General features: G+C 36.1%; 2 protein-coding genes across 2 annotated transcripts; both read right to left on the bottom strand.

Moving 5' to 3' along the window:
* Positions 1–15,712: 15,712 nt before the first annotated feature.
* On the bottom strand, positions 15,713–17,211 carry LOC100888956 (mu-type opioid receptor-like). Its single transcript, XM_003729779.2, has 2 exons — positions 16,180–17,211; positions 15,713–15,751 (listed from the first exon to the last, which is right to left on the bottom strand). The coding sequence occupies exons 1-2, from the start codon at positions 17,209–17,211 to the stop codon at positions 15,713–15,715; spliced, it is 1,071 nt and encodes a 356-aa protein (XP_003729827.1).
* A 6,471-nt stretch (positions 17,212–23,682) lies between these two features.
* On the bottom strand, positions 23,683–25,633 carry LOC100890718 (gastrin/cholecystokinin type B receptor-like). The gene has a single exon (XM_030986777.1). It carries the CDS (start codon positions 25,569–25,571, stop codon positions 24,408–24,410), a length of 1,164 nt encoding a protein of 387 aa, XP_030842637.1. The 5' UTR covers positions 25,572–25,633; the 3' UTR covers positions 23,683–24,407.

Here is a 25,633-nt window from a genome sequence, read left to right as displayed (position 1 = left end):
TCGTTAATGTCCTACGTGTATTTATTACCTCATTAATGTTTATGTTTGACGTAGGCTTTCGCATCCAGGTGTGTGTTGTTTTTCATTAAAAAGGATAAATCATATTTTTGCCGTCTGGTAACTTTTGTTTTGCTGCTGCTGATAATGTTTCAACTCACATGTATTTTCAGTTCAGGCGTTGCTGATGTTATTTTTGTCAGTCCAGATAAATTCATCTCTTTCAATTCCTCTTGTTTCTTCCACATGTACTATCAAAGATAAGTTGTGAGTATTTTATAAATTTGTGAGAATAGTGATAATTCTTGGTGTAAATATTGAGTGATTTTTTATTAAATTTTTTGTTATTTCATTTTTTATAAATAAATACATCATTAATTGAAAGTTATGTTCTGAAGCTTCTGTTTATTGTTGGATAAATATGTCCGTTATTGGGAGAAGTTTCTATCTCGATTAGCTAAATCAGTTCCAAATATAAATTCACCATACTTGTACAAAGGACAAAGAGTAAAGGGCCATTATGTGACTCTAATTCTTACTTGTGTGAGTGCTTCTGCAATTTAGTTTTCCAGTGATTTGTCCTTCTATGCTGTTTTCAATGGAGTTGTTAGGAAAACACTTCCTGAAGTGCTAAGCAATCAGAGATTGTTACATTTTCCATAAAAACATGTTTAGTTTCTGTAAGTGAAGTGGGGATTGTTCATATTTTTTCCCTTCAATTTAGGTGTTAATTCAGGTTTTTATTTTTGAAAAGGAGGGGGGGGGGCTTCTAAAACTAAAAAATATTGACAAGCAAAACAAAATACCCCTCCCCCCCCCCCCTTTAAAAAAAAGGTCAGATATGTATCAAAAATTGAAAAGGTATCATGCTATGTCACGTTTGTTATGAAATGGATGGCAGGGGCTAATTGCACCCTTTCCTCCAATTTGCTAGTGATTCAAGTGTTTTGTTTTTAGCTTGCCTTTTGCAACAAAAGCATAATTCTAGCGTGTCAACTTGTGTAATATTTAGCTAATGGCATTATCAGATCATTTCTTTTTTGCCAGATCGGCGAGGGGGAGATGATTTATACTTGCAGTAAACTATAGTCTCCATGTTTTTCTCTTTTTTATTTTGGCATTTGAAGTACATAAAAGAAGAACAAATGTTCCTAATTGTCCCATCCGTAAAGATAGAACTTGTCACCATGACAACCCTTTGTTCTATAATTGTCATTGGGAGAGAGAGAGAGAAAGAAAATGGAGGGAAAAGTGTGGTTGATTATGTCATTGCATCTGTTAGTTTATTTCAATATATTACTCATTTTGAGGTTGACATTTTTGATAAGTGTGTTTCAGATGTACATTGTCCATTGAATCTGATGTTTTCAAATAAACTGATTCCTATAAATGAAGATGTTGAATTGAGAAAAATTGAAAATAGGGTTGATGCTCCCGAAAAAGTGAAATACACTTCATTTAAGTGTTCTAAAGAGAAGGCATCTGAATTTAAGTTGAAACTTGATCAAAGTATTCCAGTACTGATGAATGCATTGGAAATGGTTGAGAAGTCATCGACACAAGGTAATATAGATAATTTTAGTACTGTATTGGCAAATTCATTTTTGAAGACGGCAAAGGAAGTCGGTATATGTGAGGATAAAGTCTGTAAGAAAATTCATTCTAGGAAACTTATCGTGGAGAAGAAACCATGGTTTGACACAGAGTGTCAGCATGCCAGATCAAGATATTTTAATCTAAAAAATAGAATTAAACGACAGTGCAAAGGTCTAACTTTGAGTGATAAAGAACAAAAAATGGCTGAAATTAATGCTGTTGCAAAAGATTATAGGAAATTGCTACGTAGAAAGGAAAAAGCGTACACTAGGCTCTTACACAGCAATCTTCATATACTTAAGAAGGATAGTCCTCAAGAGTATTGGAAAATTTTGGATGGACCGAAGCGTAGCTCTTGTCCAGCCAAGGTCTCTTTAGATGATTTTGTGCATCATTTTAGTAGTTTGAATAATGTGCAATGTGCAGCATCTGAAACACATTATGTGGATTTTGACCAGTCAATGGGCAATGATGAGCTGAATGCCCCTATCTCGGTTGATGAAGTTATAAAGCTTATCCAGAAACTAAAGAATAATAAGGCATGTGGTGTAGATTTGGTTAGAAATGAGTTTTTGAAAAATTGTTCAGCAGCTGTAATTGGTTGTATTACTGCTTTTTTTAATGTAATACTGGAGAGTGGTCTAGTACCAAAAGACTGGTGTCTAGGTAGTATAGTCCCTATTTTCAAAAATAGAGGAAAGGATACAGATCCAGATAACTATCGTGGGATAACACTTTTAAGCTGTTTGGGAAAATTGTTTACTTCCATCTTGAATTATAGGATAACAATTTATTTCGAAAATGAATGCAAGCTTGGAGAAGAACAGGCTGGCTTTCGTGCTGGCTATTCTACAACAGACCATATTTTTGTTTTGAAATCCCTGCTTGACATTTACTTGTCTAAACGGAAGAGAATTTACTGCGCTTTTATAGACTATAGAAAAGCTTTTGATATGGTTGATAGGGTTTCACTTTGGCACAAATTATTGAGGTCAGGGGTGGATGGTAAGGTGTTCACAGTTATTAAGAATATGTATTCTCAAGCAAAATCGTGCGTGATAGTAGATGGTCAAATGTCTGAGGCTTTTCAATGCGATGTTGGTGTTAGGCAGGGTGAAAACTTATCACCACTGCTCTTTGCAATATATCTTAATGATTTCGAGGATTTTCTCAGTAAACACTTTAAAGGTCTCAAATTTTTAGTTGAAAATGTATGTGCTGACATTTTAGATAAAGAAGTAAACAAAGATCTTTTCTTACAATTATACACATTGTTGTACGCAGATGACACCCTAATATTGGCTGACACAGCAGAGGAATTGCAAGTGGCTTTGAATGCCTTGTCTCAATATTGTAAAATTTGGAAGTTAAGTGTTAATGCTATGAAAACTAAAGTACTTATATTTTCAAGAGGCAAAGTACGTAAATTTCCAGTTTTCAGATTTGGAGAAGATGAAATTGATGTTGTGGATGATTTTGTATATCTTGGGGTTCAGGTTAATTATAATGGAAGTTTTAAAAAGGCTATTTCAAAACAGGTATCACAGGCCAGGAAAGCCCTCTTCTCTATGTCATTAAAGGTTCAAAGACTCAAACTGCCACTGGATATTCAATGTGAATTGTTTGACCAACTTGTATTACCAATACTCATTTATGGATGCGAAGTGTGGGGATATGAAGATCTGAGTCAAATTGAAATATTCCATAGAAAATTTCTCAGGTCAGCGTTATGTGTAAATACATTTACACCAGATTGTATGATATATGGAGAAACTGGGAGGGCATGGCTAGCTAACAGTATCAAACATCGAATGGTTAGTTTCTGGTTAAGAATAGTAAAAGGTTCTCCCTCTAAATATTCAGTCAAATTTTATTTTTTGCAAAGGTTAATTAGTCAGAATGTAGATATGTCTACTTCTTTCAAGTGGTTATCTTGTATTGAAAAAATATTGAACCATGCTGGTCTTGGTATTGTTTGGCTAAAGCAAGGGGAAGGATTTAGCAATAGTTGGATACTGAGCACTCTGAAGTTGAGATTAAACGATATTTCAAAACAAGATGTGATGGCAACAATTTGGACAAACAGTGTGTGCCTAAATTATAGGATCTTTAAAGAGGATTGTCTCTTTGAAAGGTATTTAGTTTTGCTGAGTAAAAAAGATAGAATAACACTGAGCCGTTTTAGATGTAGGTCACACCGTTTACCAATTAATAATAACAGATTCAAAGAAGCTGTTAATGAAATTAGTATTGAATGCCCATGTTGTGATATGCATGAGTCTGGTGATGAATTCCATTATGTTTTTGTATGCCCTTTTTTCAGAAAGGAAAGAGAGTTATATTTAGGTCGCAAAGTAATAGTTAAACGCCCTTGCACATTACACATGTTGAATTTATTTTCATGTTCCGGTATAGGACAGCTGAAGAAATTAGTACTCTTCTTAAGGATAATAATGTCATATTTTGCTCGTCTATATACATGTAAATCTGAACAATCCAATCATAATTATGTCGCCCATAAAAAGAAATGTTACAACCCGAAGTGGTAGGTTAATTAAGCAACCAACAATTCTTGATCTGTAGTACAGTCTTTCTTTAGGTCAAGTATAGTTTTGATGGTTTGTTTGTTCTTTTGTTCATTTTTTTTTTGTTTTTTTTTGTTAGTATACTTTTTGTTTTGTTTGTCTTATTACATTATATTCCATTATGTTTTTGTTTGTCCAATGGACGATTATGGCGTATTTTGTTAGTCTGCATATATCTTAACAATCCAATCACAACTCACTTACATGTACAAAAATGAAACTTATAATTTCTTTTTTGTTAAGACAATAATGTATTTAAACAAAAAAAAAATTGTAAAATTATTTTTTGTTTTTATCTTTCTTTTTCTTTGTGTTTGTATTTAGATTGTTCATGTGGTATTTTCCACTTTTCATGTATGCTTGCCATATTGTATAATATTGTATTTATGTTTAGCATAGGCTAGGTTTAGATCATTCCTATTTATCGTTATACTTTTATATTGTTGTTTTGTTGTACTCTGTATTCTTTGTATTATTAAGCCATGTTTGTATTCTTTATTATGTATCATTATCATGACATGTACATGTGTTGTACTCTCATACCCCAGAAGGGGGTCGAATGAGTCAATAAATTCTATTCTATTCTAAGAGATAGAGAGAGTGTGTGTGCGTGCGTGTGTGTGTATGTGTGTCAGAGAATTGATTTCCCAACGGAATAACACAATGGGGGTGGTGCAAATTTCAAGGCATAGATACAAGTTTCTATCGCTCAAGACGGCTTTTTTTAAGGTGTGAATAGGCCATTTTCTTAATGTTACCAAATTTATGCTTATGTGCCTCGATATGAATTACTTCATTCATCTGTTATGAATAATCTATTTCAATAGCCAGAAAGCAAATTGCATGCATTACGTGATGTTAGGAAGGGGAAGCGATAACGTTTGACCTACCTAGCAACAACTAATGTATACAATTTGGATTCTGAATATTGATATATATTTATTCGTAAAAGGTCAATGAAATGATTCGTATCGAAGCGCTTCGCGAAGCCATAATTATGCATAAACTGGGTTACATTAAGAAAATGGACTATTGCTCAAATTCAAGAGCGTCGGGGGCTATGCCCCCTGGACCCCCGGCAGGGGTCTAAAGCGGCCCCTAGACACCATCAAAGACAACCCTGTGTTCTTTAAAATCATCCTTAGGTGTGTGTGTGTGTGGGTGTGTGTGCGTGCGTGTGTGTTTGTGTGGGAGAGAGAGAGAGAGAGAGAGAAAGGGAAAGACAGAGAATTGATTTGCAACGAAATAAATACAGGAGCAGGGCAAATTCCAAGGAGTTTCTATCGTTCAAGATGGCTGTCTTAAAGGTTGTAAATTGCTTTAATTTGAGAGCGTCCTGGGGCTCCGCTCTCGTGATCCCCGGTAGGGCTCTGCCCCAGCAACCCACAAGGGCCTCAAAATCTGACCCCTGGGTGCAATCCGTATAAAGATACAAGTGGTTCCCAAGATAGCCCGTTGTTAATTGTATGAAATTGCTTAAATTCGAGGGCGTCCGGGGGGCCTACATCAAATCGGGCCTCTGGACCCCACCCAGAAGGGCTCTCGCCTTGTTGGCTTCGGCCGCCCTTTTGGACAATCCTGAATCCACCGCTGTATACAAAAATCATGATAGTTAGAAATGGACTAGAAAAAGAAATGTTGTGAAATATTCAAGAAATCGGGTATCAGAAACCAGAATTTTAGGGTATCGGGAGCAGGGTTAGCCCAATAGACCGACAGTCCACGATAACGACAGCCCACGAGACCAACAGCCTACGAGACCGACCGCCAAATAGACCGACAGACCATTAGACTGAAAGCGTACGAGACCGATAGTCCATTCGAAACACTCCTGGGCGGTGTTTCATCAACTAAAATCGAATCGATTTTTAGATCGATTTAAGGGCTTAGTGAAACACCCCCCTGGTCCTTAAGACGAGTTTTCACAGTTATCACAATCATGACCGACACGTCAGTCTCAAGGGCTTCTGACAACTCGTTGACGTTAAATTGTACATCATTTTTAGACCCCCCCCCCTCCTCTCTCTCTCTCTCTCTCTCTCTCTTTCTCTCTCTCTCTCTCTCTCTGCCGTTCGTGTGCTGTATGTTACTGGCCATTAAAAGCATTAACAATTACCGTTTGAAGAAAAACATGAAATAACAATGAGACGATGTTTTGTCTTCTAATTTGGGAGTTACATGTATATCCTCGTGCGAATATTTTTAGATTCTTCTAGATCATTTGACAACTAGACATCCTATCTCTCTCTCTCTCTCGCTCTTTCTACCTTTCTCTACTTCTCTTTCTCTCTCTCTCTCTCTCTCTCTCTCTATCTATCTATCTGCTGTTCGTGTGCTGTATGTTACTGGCCATTAAAAGCATTAACAATTACCGTTTGAAGAAAAACATCTTAGATAGGGGATGCTGCATCTGTGTTAATATCTTTAGATTCTCTAATTCACTTCTTTAAGCTAAAACCCCTTCTCTCTATCTCTGTCTCTCGTTCCCTTGCCTCCCCTCACTCCTTCCCTTTTGTCTCTCTTCTTCTTCTCCTTTTCTCTCTCTTTATCTGTAGTTCAATCTCACTATTGTGTGTGACTGGCCTTTAAAATTACCAATTAACAAATCATTGTGATCCAGATCATTCTGTAATGCTCGAAGAAATAGAAATGGAAAAGATTCCAGGATCTTATCAAATATCACCTTAAACACGGACGTAAAGAGGAGGCCTTAAAAAAATGAACCTTCACAAATGTTAATAGCCTTGTGCATCACCCGTTGCAATTTTCAAATATTACAATGATGTATACATAGAACAAATTAAAGTTTCTGTAGGATGTATAATAAATTATTTGGAGTTGTCCTTGTTTTTTGTTTTCATTTTAAAAGTCATCACGTTATTTCTTTTTTTCTTTGGCCGTAGTTTCGCAAAGGATTTATAATAGATTGTCCTTATTTTTTACTCAGTTTTTTTGAACTTTTTATAGTCATCACGATCGTTTCATTAATTTTGTTTTTGTTTTATTACTATGGTCATAATTTCGTTCACAACAAGTTTTATGGCGTGAGATATATAACTTTTATCTTCCTTTTTTCTACCCCAAAACAAATGAGATAAATTACGATTTATTAAGGTGATGTCTTCCTGTATCTGACAATGGCAAATGGGCGTCCCCAAAATTATCCGAAAATTTCGCTGAAAATTCCCCTTCTAAACAAATGATAACAATGAATAATAGGTTCTTTATTTCGAAAAATTTCCAGACATTATATTATTCAGATTTTTCTGAAGATCTCTAAAGGCGTTAAAAACCCCTCTAAAGTGTTGGGAGCCCCATAAATTTGATGGCAAAATTTCACCTAAATTGTATCATAATGTGAAAGAGGGTGTCATTTAAGGCACATTTCTGCAAGAATTTTCAAAACAAATGTGTTTGACGTCGAATACTGATGAAAGATTACAAAATTGAGGTTTACTGCGTACAAAAGAAGAAGGAAAAATACCAAACCCATTTTCTTTTATCATTTTTTGTCTTCAAACACATTTGGGGGGAATCTTTGCCAAAAGTGTGCCTTAAAATGACACCCTCTTTCACATTATGATACTAATTTTTGGCTATCAAATGTTTGGCGAATTTGGGGATCCCAACACTTTAGTGGGGTTTTAACATGGCATTAATTGATTTTGTGATAAAATAGCTAATGCGCTTGAGAATAAACAATTTGTTATTGGCACTTTCCTTGATCTTTCAAAAGCGTTTGATTGCATAGACCATGACATTCTTAAACACAAATTGAGGAAGAGCTCAGAAATTTTGGAGCAGTGGCAGGTCCTCAAGGAAATCGGGATAAGACTAAAGTAATGTAGATCAATACAGATTATGCGAATGGAGAATGTAGGGAAAGTACTGAACAACCAATAAAATATTTGGGAATATATATCGGGGAAAAATAAAAGGGAAAATGAATGTTTAATTTGGGATAAAAAAAAGTCGAAAAAATTAAAAATATATTGAAAAACTGGAAACAGAGAATATTAACGTTTTATGATAAAGTGGTTGTTATTAAAGCATTTATCGTTTCACAAATTGTTTATATGGCGACTGTAGTACCTGCTCCTAATTAGTAATTGTGTTATTAAATCATTGAATAAAAGTATATATGCTTTTCTTTGGACTTCAAAAAGAGAAAGAGTGAAAAGAAATGTCCGTTGAAATAAACAGTTAGATTGTGGTCTTGATATGGCAGACATGGAATCGAAAATTAATTCTTTGTATTTATCTTGGATAAGCAAATTATTGGATGAACAAATTGTAAAGTAAAGCACGTGATTACAAATGGTAGTTGAAAACACTCGATTCTGTTAAATAGTAAAGTTGGTATTCATCAAATATTATTTGAGTTCGAATACGCAAAATTGAAGAAATGTTTCCCATGCTATTGGTTAAATAAATTATACGTTCTAAAGAATGTTCAATTAAGTAGTAAACAAAACGATTTAAATGTAATCGAAGTAGCTACAGGAGATTTAGTTGATATATCTAGTTTCAAGACGAAACATTATTATTTATCCCTCCAGAAACAAAAACTTAAAAATCAAATTTTAAACTTTACTGGGAATATTACTTGAACTTACCTGTTTCTTTTAATTGGCAGAAAGTGTTAAATTCTAAATTTCAACAAATAGGTAATAATAGGATTAAGCAAGTTAATTTTAAAATATTGCATAATATATTTCCATCAAAACATAATTCATGCAGATGTCGTATAATGAAAATGACCAGTGTGATATATGTAAAAAAAACATAAACTACTTTTCATGTCTTGTTAAAATGTAACAAGGTTAGAATTTTTAGGAAAATTATTGAAAACTTCTATTATAATTACTTTCATGAACGAATGAAAAAGCATGAGTTATAGGTTATTTTATTTAAAAAAGGAAAAGTTGGGTTAAACTTCATGTTAATTTTAGGACAATACATAATATCCATAATGTATATTAAACTTCGGTGTGATGGTAAAGAGTACAATAGTAAAAGTCTTTTCATTAATTTCAAATTAAAACTACGATATTACATAGCAAATAAACAAAAAAAATTTTATTGACGAAACACAAAGAAATTTTTCAGGAAATGTTAAGGTTATAACTATTTATTAAATTACTTTTGTCTTTTCTATAAATGGTTTCATAAAGAAAAAAATGTATGTAAAATATAAGACAGAACAATAATTTGTGTCTTCCGAATTATAAATATAATGTCTATAGATGTACTATCAAATACTCAGGGCCGATCATGTGGAATAATCTCTCGAATACCTTAAAATGTACCAAAAGTCTTCCAGTTTTTTAAAACGAACATATAAAAATCATCTTTTAAATTTATGTTAATTTGCCTTCTCCCTTCCTCTCCTATTCATTTTATCCATCCGTTTTGTTTTGTTATTGTAGTTGCTGTTGTTGTATTGTAAGTTACTCATGTTTTTGTCAAATTTGACTTTCATGTATATACTTAAGGGATTGACCATAGACAGGCCTGTGGGCCTATTGTCGATCCCACCATATATGCTATGTTATATTTATGGACTTGTATTCTTGTTTGTCTTTTGATTGTTTGTATTTTTATCAGATTGTGGACATAAATTTGAATTGAATTGAACTTGAATTGAAAAGATGATCTTTAATTCTACCCAAACAACAATAAGGAAATGACATCTCTCAGAAAACCTTCAAGTTATTTAATTAAAAGCTGACGTGAGGGGGGAAACCATTCAAAATGGTTCAAACATTTCGAGACTATTGAGTAGTATGAGTGTATGCTTTCCTACACTACCTACTTATTATTTTGTTTTCCTTTTCCTTTGCACTCACATTCTTTAGCAAGTTTTGAGCATTGCATATTTTAGATTCTTTGGTTATAAGTACACCATTTTTTATTTGTTCTAACAGATCGGAAAAATCCTAATTTATTATCTATTTCTTAAGTTGTTCTCCTGTAGTGTAGAATGCCAAGCACCATTTCCATTTCAAAGGAATACAAATAGATATTATATAGGTTTTTAAAGGATTTTCAAGAGCTTTAATGTACATTGTCTACTTTTTATATTTTCAACTATAGTTACGCCATATTTGTGCTTTTTCAATAATGGTTTTTTGTACCCATATCACACCGGATGAAACCTAAATTATGATCAATGTTAAGCCGTTCTCTTGCAGTTGACATCCAAGCACTGTTTCCTTTTTTTTAATTTTTTAATGCAGATAAATATAACCAGTATAGGCTCATCTTAAGGTTTCTAAGAGCATTTATGTGCTTGCCTATTTCAGTTTCTTGGGATACAATTACGCCATTTTTTTTTTTTTGGGGGGGGGTTGGGGGGGGGGGTCTTTGTCCATTTTCCTACATCCAAGCACCGATTTCATTCCAAAAGATTACATATGAATATTATATAGGTTCTTTTTCTGATTTCCAAGAGCATTAATATGCATTGTCAATATCTTAGATTTGGGGCTATAATTACGCCATTTGTTTTTTACTTTGTTCAATTTCCTACATCCTAGCACTGTTTACATTTCAAAAGATTACATATAAATATTATATAGGTTCTTTTTATGATTTCTAAGAGCATTAATGTGCATTGTCAATACCTTAGACTCTTAACTATAATTACGCCATTTGTTTTTCTTTGTTCATTTTCCTACATCCAGGCACTGTTTACAGTTTACCACTTACAGACCGGATAAAACCCGAGTCGTAATTATGATCCATTATAATCTCTATCCTTTCTAGGCATTTTACATCGATTAAACAACTCTTAAAGATATATTAAATCAAGATAACATGATATAGGCAATATGCATAAAAGTAAAATGAGTTACAGAGAGCAAATTATACTAAAAGGTCAAAATTACATGAATTATACATATTGAAGTGCATGTGCTAAGAATTGTGGGTATATACTGTGGGTTGAAGAGTTAGGTCCTCGTACTTATTATTTCAAAATTAATTTTTCAAACAACAACAGAAAAATAATAACAGAGACAGTAATATCAAGCAATATAATTTCAAATTAATTCATAAAATATTGCCATCGAAAGACAATCTCTTTATATGGAAAATCGTACAGTCTAACGAATGTGAAATTTGTCGTGAAAAAGAAACTATTGAACATTTTATATTTCGTTGCAAGAAATTAAGAGTTTTCCGGAAAATTATCTCAAGAATTATATATTTCATTTTTAAAATAGAAATTGAAATTGATATGAAAATGTTATTGATTGGATATAAAAAAAAGATAACAAAAAATTTACTTTACTAAATTTTTTGATAAACTGGTTACTTAACTGGTTATATACAAAGACTACGTAAAGCATAACTTTGGGGAAGTACCAACCAATCCATAGAGGTTAATAAATAATTTCATTTCATCATTAAAATGTTATTTGAAATACAAAGAAAATATAAGATACTTCGATAATGAAGAAGTTAAGAAAGTATTAGAAATGTTAAAATGATCTTTTTAAGAAATTATGTTAATCTTGTATATAATTCATATGTTTCATTTTAGTTGTTTTGTTAATAATATATAATTATGTATTTTGAAATGAGACAATAAAGTCCCTCTGAAGAGGTAAAGAGAAGAACAACAAAAAAACAGAAAAATCTAGGAGGGCCGAAAACAAAAAGGATGAGGGGATTATAAACTAGGAGTTAATTCTATTTGACCTTAAACGCCGTGTAATACTTAAACTTTCAGACGTGGTAGCCTCAACAAAGTTGTACACCCTTTTTGAGGTGATGATTTTTATTTTTGTTTGTGTGTGTGTGCATCTGGGTAGAAAATAAATGAGCTTTTACAAGGAGTTTTGATTTTAACTACATTCATTTATTCACGCTGAAGCTTATTGAGCTAAGATGACTGCTTTTCAGAAAGTCCACGTAATTACTAACAAGAATCAGAAACATGAAGACACGTAGAAAACACTGACAAATATGATGCATAACACCTTGAATCGAATGATTCCTATAAACGCCCTTTGAGCGGGTTGTTTTGAAGAAAAGAAAATTATCAACAGCCTTTTCAATAAAGCCAACTATGGTATTACCGAAAGCCTCCAATCGTGAATACTCTTTCACCGATGGAAACAAAATTTCGGCATTAAATTGTAGAATTTTTAAAAATGTATTTGTTATCTGTTTCACAAGTAAAGCAATACTTTTGATATGTTTGTTAAAGTCAAGATTGTCATCAATTATAACTCCCAAACATTTATATGTATATACACATTCCAATTGGCAACCATTTAATTCAATCGACAGCATACTGTTATCTAATATCTAAGCTTTTGCTTTGATCCTATATCGTTTTGGTCTTTCAATATTCAAAATCAACTTATTTTTATTTAACCATGAATTCAGTTCACTAAGAGCTTTTGCCAATTTGAGTTCTAGCTTTTCCCCATACAGAAATAGTAATATCATCTGCATACATATAAACAATGCCATGATTTGAGATGGAACATAGCAGGTCATTGACAAGTAGAGTAAAAAGGAGCGGGGCCAGGATGGGCCCTTGTGGAGCTCCCATTGTTATTTTTTTTTTATAAATGTTGATTTTTCTTCCCCTAATGAGACAAATTGACGGCGATCTTTCAAGTACGATTCAAACCATTTGATTACATTCGGGGAGCAACCACATCGATGTAATCTTCTTAAGAGGAGAAAGTGATTGTCTGTATCGAATGCACGTCGAAGATCTATAAAAGCTACACCATTCAAAAACCCTTTGTCTACATTGTCTGACCACTGGTTAAGAATTCATAATAGGGCCGTTTCGCATGAGTGCTTCGGACGAAATCCAAATTGGTGTTAATAAAATAGATCATACTGAGACAAATATTCATAGATATTGAAATAAACTGCCCTTTTTAATTATTTTATATCAAATCGGCAGTATAAATACGGGTCTGTAGTTTTTTCTTCAAGTCTGATATTTCAACATCGTTTACATTCAAATTATATTTTTAGACTGTTTTTTTTTAGTAAGACGTCCATAACGCATTTGCATTTCCAGATTTATCGTTCAATGATGAAGTAATGCATGATTTTTTAAGTTTATTGAGTTCACGTGTGATAAGATTTCTGTATATTGTTTCCAAAAATCTGAGAGTTGTGTTGCTTTATCACGAAGGTAATCCCTCGTGTTCATCAATTCGATGCCTTCACCTGACACCAAAGGAGATGAATTATTTCTTAGATGTTTCTTTTGTAAGGTGCACACATATTTACAATTTCCATTATCAGATTGTACCATATATCACACGCACAGTTTACGTCCTTACGCTGAATCTATACTTTTTCAAAGTGCACTTGGGATAGTAAAGAATTGAATTCTGCAAACTCAAAACCCTTAAAATCTCTCCATTCTATGATATTTTCTTTATGAGCAATAACAGCATCGCCGTAAACAGTGAAAATCATATAATGATCCCTGAATTATTTTTTTAGCACTCCATTCAACGAGTGATTTTCTTCGTCAGTGGAATATATAAGATCAATAATAGTTTGCGACGTTGTCGTCACTCGTGGTGGAACATCAATCAGTTGATCAAAAAGAAAACCAGGCATCATCTCCTCGAGAGTTGGAGTCTATGTCGTTTGGACAGATATCACAGTTTAAGTCTCCAAGACCTAGTAATATAATTTCTACATCTGTATTGGTGACAGCTTGACTTAACATTCTGTTCAATAAATCGAAGTAATTTGACGACGAATTTGGATGTCTGTAGATAACTCGCATAAGAGTTAGTGTTTCCGAATGTTTTGGCGGTGATTGTACCCACATAGATTCAATATCGTCGCATGTAATATTATTGTTCATACTGGCTACTTACGTCATTTTTTACATAAAGTGCTACACCCCCTCCATGTCGGTTGCGGTCTTTGCGGAAAATATTGTAACTTTCAATGTCTAATTCAGAATGAGATACAGAATATGAAGGTATAGAAAGGATTTAGCTATTATATACTGGGATGTGAAAAAAGAAAGGTATTGGCGTCAACATTTTAATGTTGCAATAATTAGAGACACGGGAAAAGATTCGAACACGTAATTGTCAAGGGAGACCTCTGATGCATGAATAAGTGCGTCAGGTGTCTTCTCCTGCTCGTTTTGCATAATCATGTAAAAAATAACGTCTCAGCTGGCATTTGAACGGGATAATGAGAGTGATTTGGGAGGCACTTTAGCAAACAATTTTCGGGTACGAGGAATGGGTTAGAGACTACTTTGACTTATGGGGTATTGTTATTTCTTACAAAAAATGTAGCAGTTACTACATTTCGAGGGCATTATTCGTCTAAATAATAATGTAAATACTATTGGTGTTTTCTTTTTACTCTCAAAGTTCATTAAACAGACTCAGTCAACAGGCGAGCAATTGATCTGTTTACCTAGTCAACGACAATGTTTTTACCTCAAACTCTTATATAAATTGTCAATAATTTATTGTCAGCTAAATTAACATCCATTTCTTCCACTTTTATGACTTTTTTGTTGTTGAATGGTATACATTTAACTGATAAATACAAGCAAAGGTTATGAAAAGAATCTTTAATGAGACGATTTATTCCGCTAATTTAACTCCCCAACATGATATTTATGAATTTATACAATGTTGGTGATTTCATTCCAGTTTTACAAAATCAGATTTCATACCCAACGTATTATAACGATCGCTTTGTACAAACGAAATATTTATTTACAATTGACGCAACTTATAACGCTCATGGTGCCAGGTATAATTATGACTTTGATAAGTTTCAACAAAACACATGTAAACGAAAATTCGTCTACCTTTTCATGTTAAAAGCTACAACTAAATTATTAAATACGTTAGATAAGGAAACTTGTAATCATGATTTCAGTATTTTTTCGATTTCCTGGGGTTTGTACCAACGGTCAGTTTTTCATAATCCTTGAGCACTTGACAATTTCTTGCATGGGATTTATACAAGCTGTATGTTTTCTTTCCTCAGGTTCATGAATTATTCCTGAAATGTTCGTTAATCCGAAGGTTTAAAGCCCCACTGCACTACTTACAGCTAATTGCACCCTCTACAAAGCAAACAATGCCTAATCAGTGCCTGTTGGTCCCCCATGATCCCCTTTTCCTTATGTTAATTGAGAGCTGATTTGATGAGACCTGTCAGTGACCTTGCAGGGAGGTCTAATCTCCCTCGCCAAACTAGTGCAGACGGGCTTTAAGAATGGCCAACGGCAACACAAGACTTCTTTCCTAATTCAATAATATCCAACCTATCTTTGGTAGATCTGTTGTAGCATGTTTAGATACACATCAATTCATTCTGTTCTTTATATTTCCCTGTCTTTTCCTCTTCATAACATATCTTTTTTTTTTATCTCTTCCTTCATTAGTATTGCCCTTACACTATGGCTAAACCTTCCCCCTTTTTAAAATAGTTTTAATCCTTTCTATTTATTTATTCATTTATTTATTTAATTAATTTCTTATATTCATGCACGGTTACACATTTTAACCGATATTGATGTTTTCCAGATAATAAGCCCTATTCTGTAACAACAATTTTCAGTAACAATAACAATAATGAATGTTAATTCATAACAGTAATAAAACAAAAATATTTTCATACATAACGTAACAGACCGGCACTGTACACCCTATTAACACGGTATTTATTTATTTATTTATCTATTCGTTTCATGTAAACAGGTTAGCTCTCTCAGAATTAAAACTGTTTTCCTGGGAGGCCCTGTACAAACTATAGGTTACCAATACAGAGGAAATTGAACAAATTTGTACACATACATACATACGGTATTTATTTTAAACTGCACTCCTCAACCAATATAATTAGTGAATTTTCTTCGAAATGTCTTGATTTTCTCTGCACAGAGCCCTCGAAATCTTTTGTTGACTAAATTGTAAACGAAAGGATTGACTGCGTGATTAATAAGGAAAAGATATTCTAAGAATCTGACTGTGATGAGTATAGCAGGATGGGATTGGGAGAGTCCTTGGTACTGTGTCGTAGGAATGGCTTTGATGAGGATGTTCGGTAGCCAGGACGCGATGAAGACGACAGTAGACAGAATCAGCATCTTCGTTGTCTTATTCCTTATTCCATCAGCCATGGCACAAGCAACACCAGGGTTGCGGTTTTGTCGCTCCGTTTTCTCAGGGAGCGGCCGTAGGGTGCGTTCAGATTTGTACGAACTCTGGGACCATGCATGTGTCACAGGGACTGCTAAGTGGGGACCATGTGAACAATGCACGGACAACGATTCTGGAACCTTGTAGTCCTCGCTGGGTCTGTTGGTCGAGCTGCTCGCCACGGGGGCTTTATCAGATATGGTTTGAATATCATTTGGAGAAGGTGATTCGTGAATGGGTGCAGGATTGGGAGCAGGTGCCACACGGGCCCTGAAATGGGCCTGGCGCCGAATCATGATGCACATTTGCAGGTAGAGTATGATAAGTACAGCAGTGGACAGCAAAAAAGCAAAGACAATTATGCCGTAGATGCCTTCTATGAGCCACTGGTTGGCCGTTGGTGTGCAGAGAGACACCGAAGGCCCATAGCTGCGGATATCAAAAGCAAAAACGGGTGGCAGGCTACAGATAAAGGCACTCACGAAACATCCTACGCAGACCTTGCAGGATCGTGGTAAGTTGAGGATTGTCTTCAGAGGATAACAAACTGCGAAGTAGCGATCAAAGGCCACAGCGTTGGTGAGGAACATGGAGGTGAAAACACTGACGAAGCTGGTGAAGATATGGATTTTGCACAAGATGGTGGAGTGTTGGTTGTTGACGGTCAGCCAGTAATGGATACCGAACGGCATGAGACAGCAGGCAAGGAGGTCGGCGACGGCGAGAGCGATGACGAAAACGTGAATGCTCTTTTTGGGAGTGCGACTCGCCGTGACGAGAACAACGAGGAGGTTTCCCGGTATACCCACCGCCATCAACACGATGTAAAAAGCCACAAAAATGCCCCTGAGAGGCTCCATCTTGTGATAGTGATAGTGATAGTGGTGGTTATTTTACCTGACAGCTAAGAATGCAATAAATGCTTGTTAGTAAGCAACCAGAAGACCGACGGCTTAATGTCATCTCCGAGGGACCTGGTAATGAAGATTAATGCCTTACCAAAGCGCACTAGCGCATCACCTTGGTTTCGAACCCGGGTCACCGGATAACGAGACCACTGCTCTACCGACTGAGCTATCGCGCCAACAAGATCGAAATTACGACGTCGAGCTCACTCGCTGGTTGATACTACACTCGCAACCTCAACTACTGATAGATATTAGTATAGCACAAATCAAAGTATTCCTCTATCGACGAAGTATATGCGCAGCTTTATCTCATTATAGAAAACCACTCCACTTGTGAGACTCCAGACTTCATTTCATTATCTGCGTTGATATACCTGAATAGGCTCGTAACGATCACTCATTGTTACTACTTGAAAACAAATTGCAAGTCTGTGTTATTGAGGCTAGTCATGACGCAAATATTGTCAACTGAATGACACACGCCTTAAAACTAAAACAATAAAAACATTTATGTAAAAATTGTGCTGGATTGTCATGAACTCTTCGTTATCCTCATTTCCTTTGGTGGATGGGGGAGAAATTGTAGCCGGACCCCCCCCCCCCCTCCCCCCGTTTGGGGAAAAGGGGAGCGTTCATGTGTTTTTTCTCGCTATTTTCATATTTTCATTTTTGTTGTTGGGAGTGAATCAACATTCGTTAATATTTCTTCAAATTTCATAGAATAATGAGAATTTGTTTTGAATGGAACTAACATAGAATAATCAACAATACGAACTATGAACAGTGGCGGATTTATCATTTGTTGGATTTGGTATCCCCCGTCCCCCCCCCCCCCCCCCCCACCCTTCAGTCATGATATTTCTTTTCTCGCTATTTTCATATCTTCCTTTATTGTGTTGTGAGGGAATCAGCATTCGTTGTTATTTCGTTCTTGCAGTGGAGCTATAATGCGTGTTTACAAACGTATAAACCTGTCAGGTCGCATCGTTTGCTGTCATTATGATAATTGTCAATATATATATACTTCAGCTAGCAAGATTAATCACAATTTAAGACACGCGTTGTACTTCAAGGCCCGGCTGATTGGTTTTGCGCGATTTCTTGTCCAAAATACCACACGAATATAATTATGAATAGATAATCCGGAAATCAGTTGTCAGTGTCACTCCACATCGACGCTCTTTAAGAAAAGAAAACCCGATTTAACATTTAATTAAGGGCTCGTTCAGTCACGAGATAGCAAAATCGCGGCGGTTTTATTTTTTCCTAAATGATACTGAAGTGTAACACGCTTCACAATTTCGAATATCATAGCTCAGAGCTCAGTGAATATGCACAAGTCCTTTGTTGCACGCAGTTGCAATTCATTTACAAGATTTTTTTTTTTTAAACAACGGCCGCCTTTTTGTGGTGGTTTACCGCGCTATATCTGAACAAGACAAGATATTAAGAATTCATAGTAATCAATAACGACGCAAGCCCATTTACCTGAATATCAAAGGTTACGCAAGTTGAAATGACTTGATGCTCATAATACAGAGTGAGTCAGAAAAAAAAAATGTGTCACTTTTTAAAAGTTGTATTGTTTGAAGTATGAATATTTAATCATGGGTTTCATGATATGTCTAGATAGAGTTATCCTCCCAGTACATTTAGGTACCATTTTCATTTGAATTATTTACAAGACTGCCATATCTCGCTTGCGCCAAGTTGTTGGGTGAGGAATAAGACAGTGCATTGAACAAAGACAGTCAGACAGACATTCACACACACACACACACACACACACACACACACACCCACACACGTACGCACACACGCACACACACACCCACACGCACGCACACACGCACACACGCAAACACACACACAACGCACACGGGAACAATTGTTTCATTATTTCCTCTTTTCATTGACTTTTATCAAGATAGCTGAATGTTTAAGTGGCATTTCCCTGACAATCTTTCCCTTTACTACACATTCACTACCACCATCATATCATCATCATCATCATTGTCATCATCTTAATCTTCATCATCATCATCATCATCATCATAAAGTACACATGAATCCAATGTGCTATCTTTAATCAATACGTAGGTACATTAACAATCGTTGGCTATGTCTTTTGTTGTGGTTAACAATGACAATTTACAATCGATGGATTTGCCTGATTTGAAGGGGGAAAGGTGATAAAACACATGGGGTGAAATATGCGGGAGGGGAGGCTTTGAAGAAGAGAGATGGTTGGAGGGTGATGGAGAGTTTGGGAGAAGGAGGGGAAGGGAGAGTGGGTAGGGGAAGACTTGGGTGCTTGGACACAAGGAGAGGGATGGTGGAGAGAGAAAGAGAGCTTAAACAAAGCACAGAGGGTGGAAAGAGGAATGTAGAGAGAGAGAGAGAGAGAAGGAAAAGTACGGAAAAAGAGGAGTTGACACTTAAAAGGATGGAGAGAAAGAGGAATAAGAAAGTGATAAAACAATAAAACGAATAGGAGAGGGAAAATAGGGGAAGAAAGAGAGGAAGAGCTTAGCCTCCTAGGAGGGAATACGAAGTGGGAGAGAGTGGAGAGAGGAGAGGTGGTAGAACGGAAATGAAAGGAGAAGGGGAGAGAGAGAAGAGAGAGAGAGACATAGCAAAAACGCGAGAGAGAGAGAGAGAGAGAGAGAGATAGGGAGAGGGGGAAAGAGATTGAATGGGGAAGACAGATGGTTCGTATCGTGTGATTGGAGGCAAGAAGGGCGTTTGTCTACTTATCTCTGCTCCATACGATATACTCTACATACTAGATGAGGATACGAAGCATATCAATGCCACATTTATATATTTGTTTTAATATGTAGATAATAAATCCCCCGTTGTAAAAAATTCAAGCTTTTATCGGTGAATCTTAAACAATGACATTCTGATAAAATAGCATCCCCGAACCCAAGAAAAGGTCGAGACAGCAATAGAAAATACATGTAGTAGAAAGAAGGGTGAGAAAGACACAAAAAGTAAATTTACACTGAACCGTAGTATTTTAATTCATGTTACAATTCATGACACAATTCTAAACTGAATAAACATCAAATATACAGATATTCAGATACACAAGATACAAATAACTTTTAAAAGCATTGCAATTTGGATTTCTTTTTCATGTAAATCATTCTACACTAAAGCTATGGTCACAAATCAGAGCAGCGACCGACCGAACAGTAGCCTGCTCGGTCGCTGATGGAATTTTGGCATCGCCGAGCGATTAGGTCGGTGCCCGGGCGGCGACCGCCCAGGCACCGAGCGTATTTTGGGCGGCGAGTGAAAAGTGAGCCGGCGCCGCCCAAATTTTAACTCCGCGCTAAAACTTCAGCGGCGACCGAGCGATGCCCTAAAAACGCGCGGTGCCTGGGCGGCCGCCGCTCGGTGGCTGGGCAGCCGCCTGGCAGAATTGGTTAAAAACTCGCCGCTCGGCCGCCGAGCAGGCTACTTTTGGGTAATGTGACCATAGCATTACAACGTGTTTTATGTAAATTATAAATTGTATAAAATGAAAGTCATTAGTTCCTCATTGTGTTGATTTTGTGATCTAGATAATGCAACGGTTGAACACTTTTTTGGTAATGTACAATAGTACAACATTTTGGGAATCAGCTAGGAAAACAGCTGACTTTGTTTGATTTCTAGATGTTAACCGAAAAAACGGTAATTCTTGGTATATTGTGGAAGAATTAGAATTATATTCTTTTCAATAATATATTAATGATTGCAAAGAAAACAATTTACCTAAATAGATGAAAATTAGCTAAACCAAATATTTCTGACTTTATTTCTTTACTAATCAAATCGTACAAAATGGAAATATACATTGTTATACGTAATGATACCAAAACTGCCATTGACAGCAGGTGGCAGGGCAAGGCCTAGTGGATATCCATTGTCAGATAAGTGAAGAAAGATATTTGATATGTGATAAGCCAGGGGCGTACGCAGGATTTTTTCAAGGGGGGGTTTTAAAATATTTTGCTCCCGAAAATTTGAAAATCGCGCCGGCCGAAAAGTCGCTCAGTGGGGGGGGGGGGGGGGGGGGGGGGGGGGGGGGGGGGGGTAAGCGGACACTTTTTTTTTTTTTTTTGGTCTCAAAATTTCAAAATTTGACATTTTTTACGTATGGGGGGGGGTAAGGTCACCTTATTTAGGTTAGCCGTGGGGGGTTTAGGTTTTTTTAGGGGGGTTTACATACATTAAAATACCAAAGGGGGGTGTTTGAACCCCCATAACACCCCCCTGCGTACGCCCCTGTGATAAGCTGTATAATGCTCTTTGCATTATGTAATTAAATATTCATTTTCACTGGTATGTGAATCATTTGTCAAATATATAAATGTACCTTGAGGTGACTAAATACAAATTAATAAAGACAATTTCAATACAAAAGGAATCAAAGTGTAAGTATAAACATAAATGTAGGGGCAGACAATTTTTGTGACATCGATGTTTCCAAGGAACAATACTAACGTTAGTAACACCTGTTTTTTGTTTTAAAGCACAATTGATTGTCTGGGTATGCGAGAATATTATTTATTTATTTATTTCATATATGTAAAAAGGGTAGCCCAATCAGCGTATGCACTGTTTTTTGTCGAAGCCCTTTAAATACAAACTAGAAACATTCCAAAAAACTTGTGAATAAGACAAAATTGAACATTTCATTATACAACCAATAATAATTGCATACCATGTTACAAAATATTTAAATGCAAATTTGAATATAAATTTTACATTAATGTGAAGGGTAAGAGTAAGTGTGTGTGTGTCTGTGTGTGTGTGTCTAACGTCTTCCGACTTACAAATAAACATTTAAAACAAACTGAATTAATAAAAATTAAACATTTCAAATAACACTAACCGTAGCTGCACGCAAAACTATTCCCAAAATAAATACATGAAATATTAAAACCACACAAAATAACAAAATGAGTATTGAAGAAAAAAAAATTTAAATAAAGTACGAGATTTGTAACATTATGGGAAAAGGATTTTGTCCCCATTTCGTCCAATATAGTTTGCTCTCGACTGCCTTCAAATTTAGAATTTCCACTGGGAGATTATTCCAATGGGTTTTACCCAAATTGACAAACGATCGTTTATAGTATTCAGTTCTGCATTTATTTGATCTCATTTTTTGTTGATTGAAATTGTGTGTAGTCCGTACCGCCACATCATCGTGGAGAATAAATTTGTCTCCCAGAATATAGGGAGTTAGATGGCGAAAGAAGACCATGCAAAGTAACCATTTTGTATGCATTTGTTGCAGATTATGATGTATGCTGCCCGCTTGTGCAATTTATTCAGTATCTCATAATTATTCTGTGATCTATTTGACCAAACATTGCCACAGTACATTGCATGTGGAAAAACATAGCCCTAGTACAACATACTTAAGTAACGCTTATTGAATGTATTTTGAAAAATTCTGATAACACCTAAGTTCTGTTTCATCTTTAGCGCTACTCTGTCAACATGATTACAAAACGACAAGTAACTGTCCAAAACTACGCCAAGGCATTTATATTCAGATACAGATTTAACTTGTGCATGAGGGTCTAATATGAGCATGAAGTTTATTTTCATTAAGAGTTTAAATTTTCCGTCTTGATCCTAAGATCATTACCTGAGTTTTGTTTGTATTTAGTACGAAATTATTCTTCTGAGTCCAAGAATAAACTTCATGTAATCTTGACTTAACTTTGATTCAATTTCACGAACTGTGGACCCATGTAGGCCTACCGATAGGGTTGCATCGTCGGCAAAGAGAAAAAACGTCTCCACTAGTAACACTTGTCGATAAATTGTTTATGAAAATAGTAAATAGCAGCGGTCCAAGGACCGATCCTTGGGGTACACATGTGTGAATTCATTTGACAGAAGAATTTTCCAATTGATAGTAACATATCGCCTTCTTGCTCTCAAGTATGATGAAAACCAGTTTAGGCTATCGTTGAACAACCACTGCTTTATAGTTTCTGAAGCAAAATATTATGATTGACCGTATCGAATGCCTTTCTCGTGTAAAGAAATGCGACACCATTTATATTCCCTAGATCTACGTATTTAGCCAGAAGAATAGTGCAGTCTCACATGAGTGATTGGGGCGGAACGAAAATTGTCGATCGGTGATAATATTATGCTCTAATAAATATTCTTGCAGTGCAGTATGCACAACTCTCTCTAATATCTGAGATATATATGATTCGCATTTGGAATAATGATATCTGACTTAACTCTCATCTCTATATGAAACAGTATTTCTAGTTGGCAGATGATGCATTATAATCAATACATTTTCTAATGCCACTCATTGTTTTCACTCCATGCGTTTTCCTCCGGAGCAAATTTATAGAAACATTTCATGCTATAAAACTATATTCATTTGAAAAATTGTACAAATACATGTATTTTTTAATCTAATGTAAAAAATGAATTTGTTACAACACTGCGCTACTCTACATCATGTTACATTCAAATAAGATACGTCATCGCAGCTGCATCAAACTGTAGGGTTTCAATTCCAATCATGCTAGAAGATGAAATGTATGTCATCTTTTATTCAAATATTTATTCGTATTTATTCAAGAAAATACAAATAACATAATAATAAAGATGTTACATTAGACCAAGAACCACGATTTAAATTACATTGAATGCATCTGAAGCATCACATTCTAAAAGTGTGCACAATATTTATGCGCCAACGTGCACTTTAGAGATGATAAGGTTGTTCCATCGTCGTTGTTTTTGTCAGCGTATTTGGAGCATGTACACCATCCCCTGCCCACCAGAGAATCCCGCATCCACCACCACCGCAAATAAAATATTTTCATACATCGTTTTCAAATTATCGAGGGAGAGGAGGCTGTAGCTCCCCCCCCCCCACTCCACCCCCGCCGAAACGTACAACTATTAACACAGTATTTATTTACTCGTTTCATTTAAACAGGGTAGCTCTCTGAGTATTAAAACTGTTTCCCTGAGAGGCCCTGTACGGACTATAGGCTACCACTAAAGAGGAAATGAACAGACTTTAAATACACAAAATACATACAGTAAGGTATTACATCATGTTTAAATGTCCCAATGAATTTCCTTGCAAATTTAAATTGTATTCCTCAACCCATGTAATTAGTGAATTTTCTTCGAAGTGTGTTGATTTTCTCTGCACAGAGCCCTTGAAATCGTTTGTTGACTAAATTGTAAACGAAAGGATTGACTGCGTGATTAATGAGGAAGAGATATTCTAAACTTTTTGTTGTAATGAGTATAGCAGGATGGAACTGGGAGAGTCCTTGGTACTGTGTCGTAGAAATGGCTTTGATGAGGATGTTCGGTAGCCAGGACGCGATAAAGACGACAGTAGACAGAATCAGCATCTTCGTTGTCTTATTCCTTATGCCATCAGCCATGGCACAAGCAACACCAGCGTTGCGGTTTTGTCGCTCCGTTTTCTCAGGGAGAGGCCGTTCAGATTTGTGCGAACTCTGGGACCATGCATGTGTCACAGGGACTGCTAAGTGGGGACCATGTGAACAATGCACGGACGATGACTCTGGAACCTTGTAGTCCTCGATGGGTCTGTTGGTCGAGCTGCTCGCCACGGGGGCTTTATCAGATATGGTTTGAATATCATTTGGAGAAGGTGATTCGTGAATGGGTGCAGGATTGGGAGCAGGTGCCACACGGGCCCTGAAATGGGCCTGGCGCCGAATCATGATGCACATTTGCAGGTAGAGTATGATCAGTACAACAGTGGACAGCAAAAAAGCGAAGGCAATTATGCCGTAGATGCCTTTTATGAGCCACTGGTTGGCCGTTGGTGTGCAGTTAGACACCGAAGGCCCATAGCTGTGGATATCAAAAGCAAACACCGATGGCAGGCTACAGACAAAGGCATTCACGAAACATCCTACACAGACCTTGAAGGATCGTGGTAAGTTGAGGAATGTCTTCAGAGGATAACAAACTGCGAAGTAGCGATCAAAGGCCACAGCGGTGGTAAGGAACATGGAGGTGAAAACACTGACGAAGTTGGTGAAGATGTGTATTTTGCATAAGATGCTGGATTGTTGATTGTTGAAGGTCAGCCAGTAATGGATACTGAACGGCATGAGGCAGCAGGCAAGGAGGTCGGCGACGGCGAGAGCGATGACGAAAACGTGAACGCTCTTTTTTGGAGTGCGACTCGCCGTGACGAGAAAAACGAGGAGGTTTCCCGGTATACCCACCGCCATCAGCACCACGTGGAAAGCCACCAAGACGCCAACGTAAGGCTCCATCTCGTGTGCGAACAAGATCGAAATTAAGACGTCGAGCTATCTCTTAGGAAATCAGTCAAGTT

Source organism: Strongylocentrotus purpuratus, unplaced genomic scaffold, assembly GCF_000002235.5.
Source record: "Strongylocentrotus purpuratus isolate Spur 01 unplaced genomic scaffold, Spur_5.0 spur5_scaffold_16, whole genome shotgun sequence".
Lineage (NCBI taxonomy): Eukaryota > Metazoa > Echinodermata > Echinoidea > Camarodonta > Strongylocentrotidae > Strongylocentrotus > Strongylocentrotus purpuratus.
Note: the sequence above shows the minus strand (reverse complement) of the source record. Positions and strands in the feature narration are given on the sequence as shown.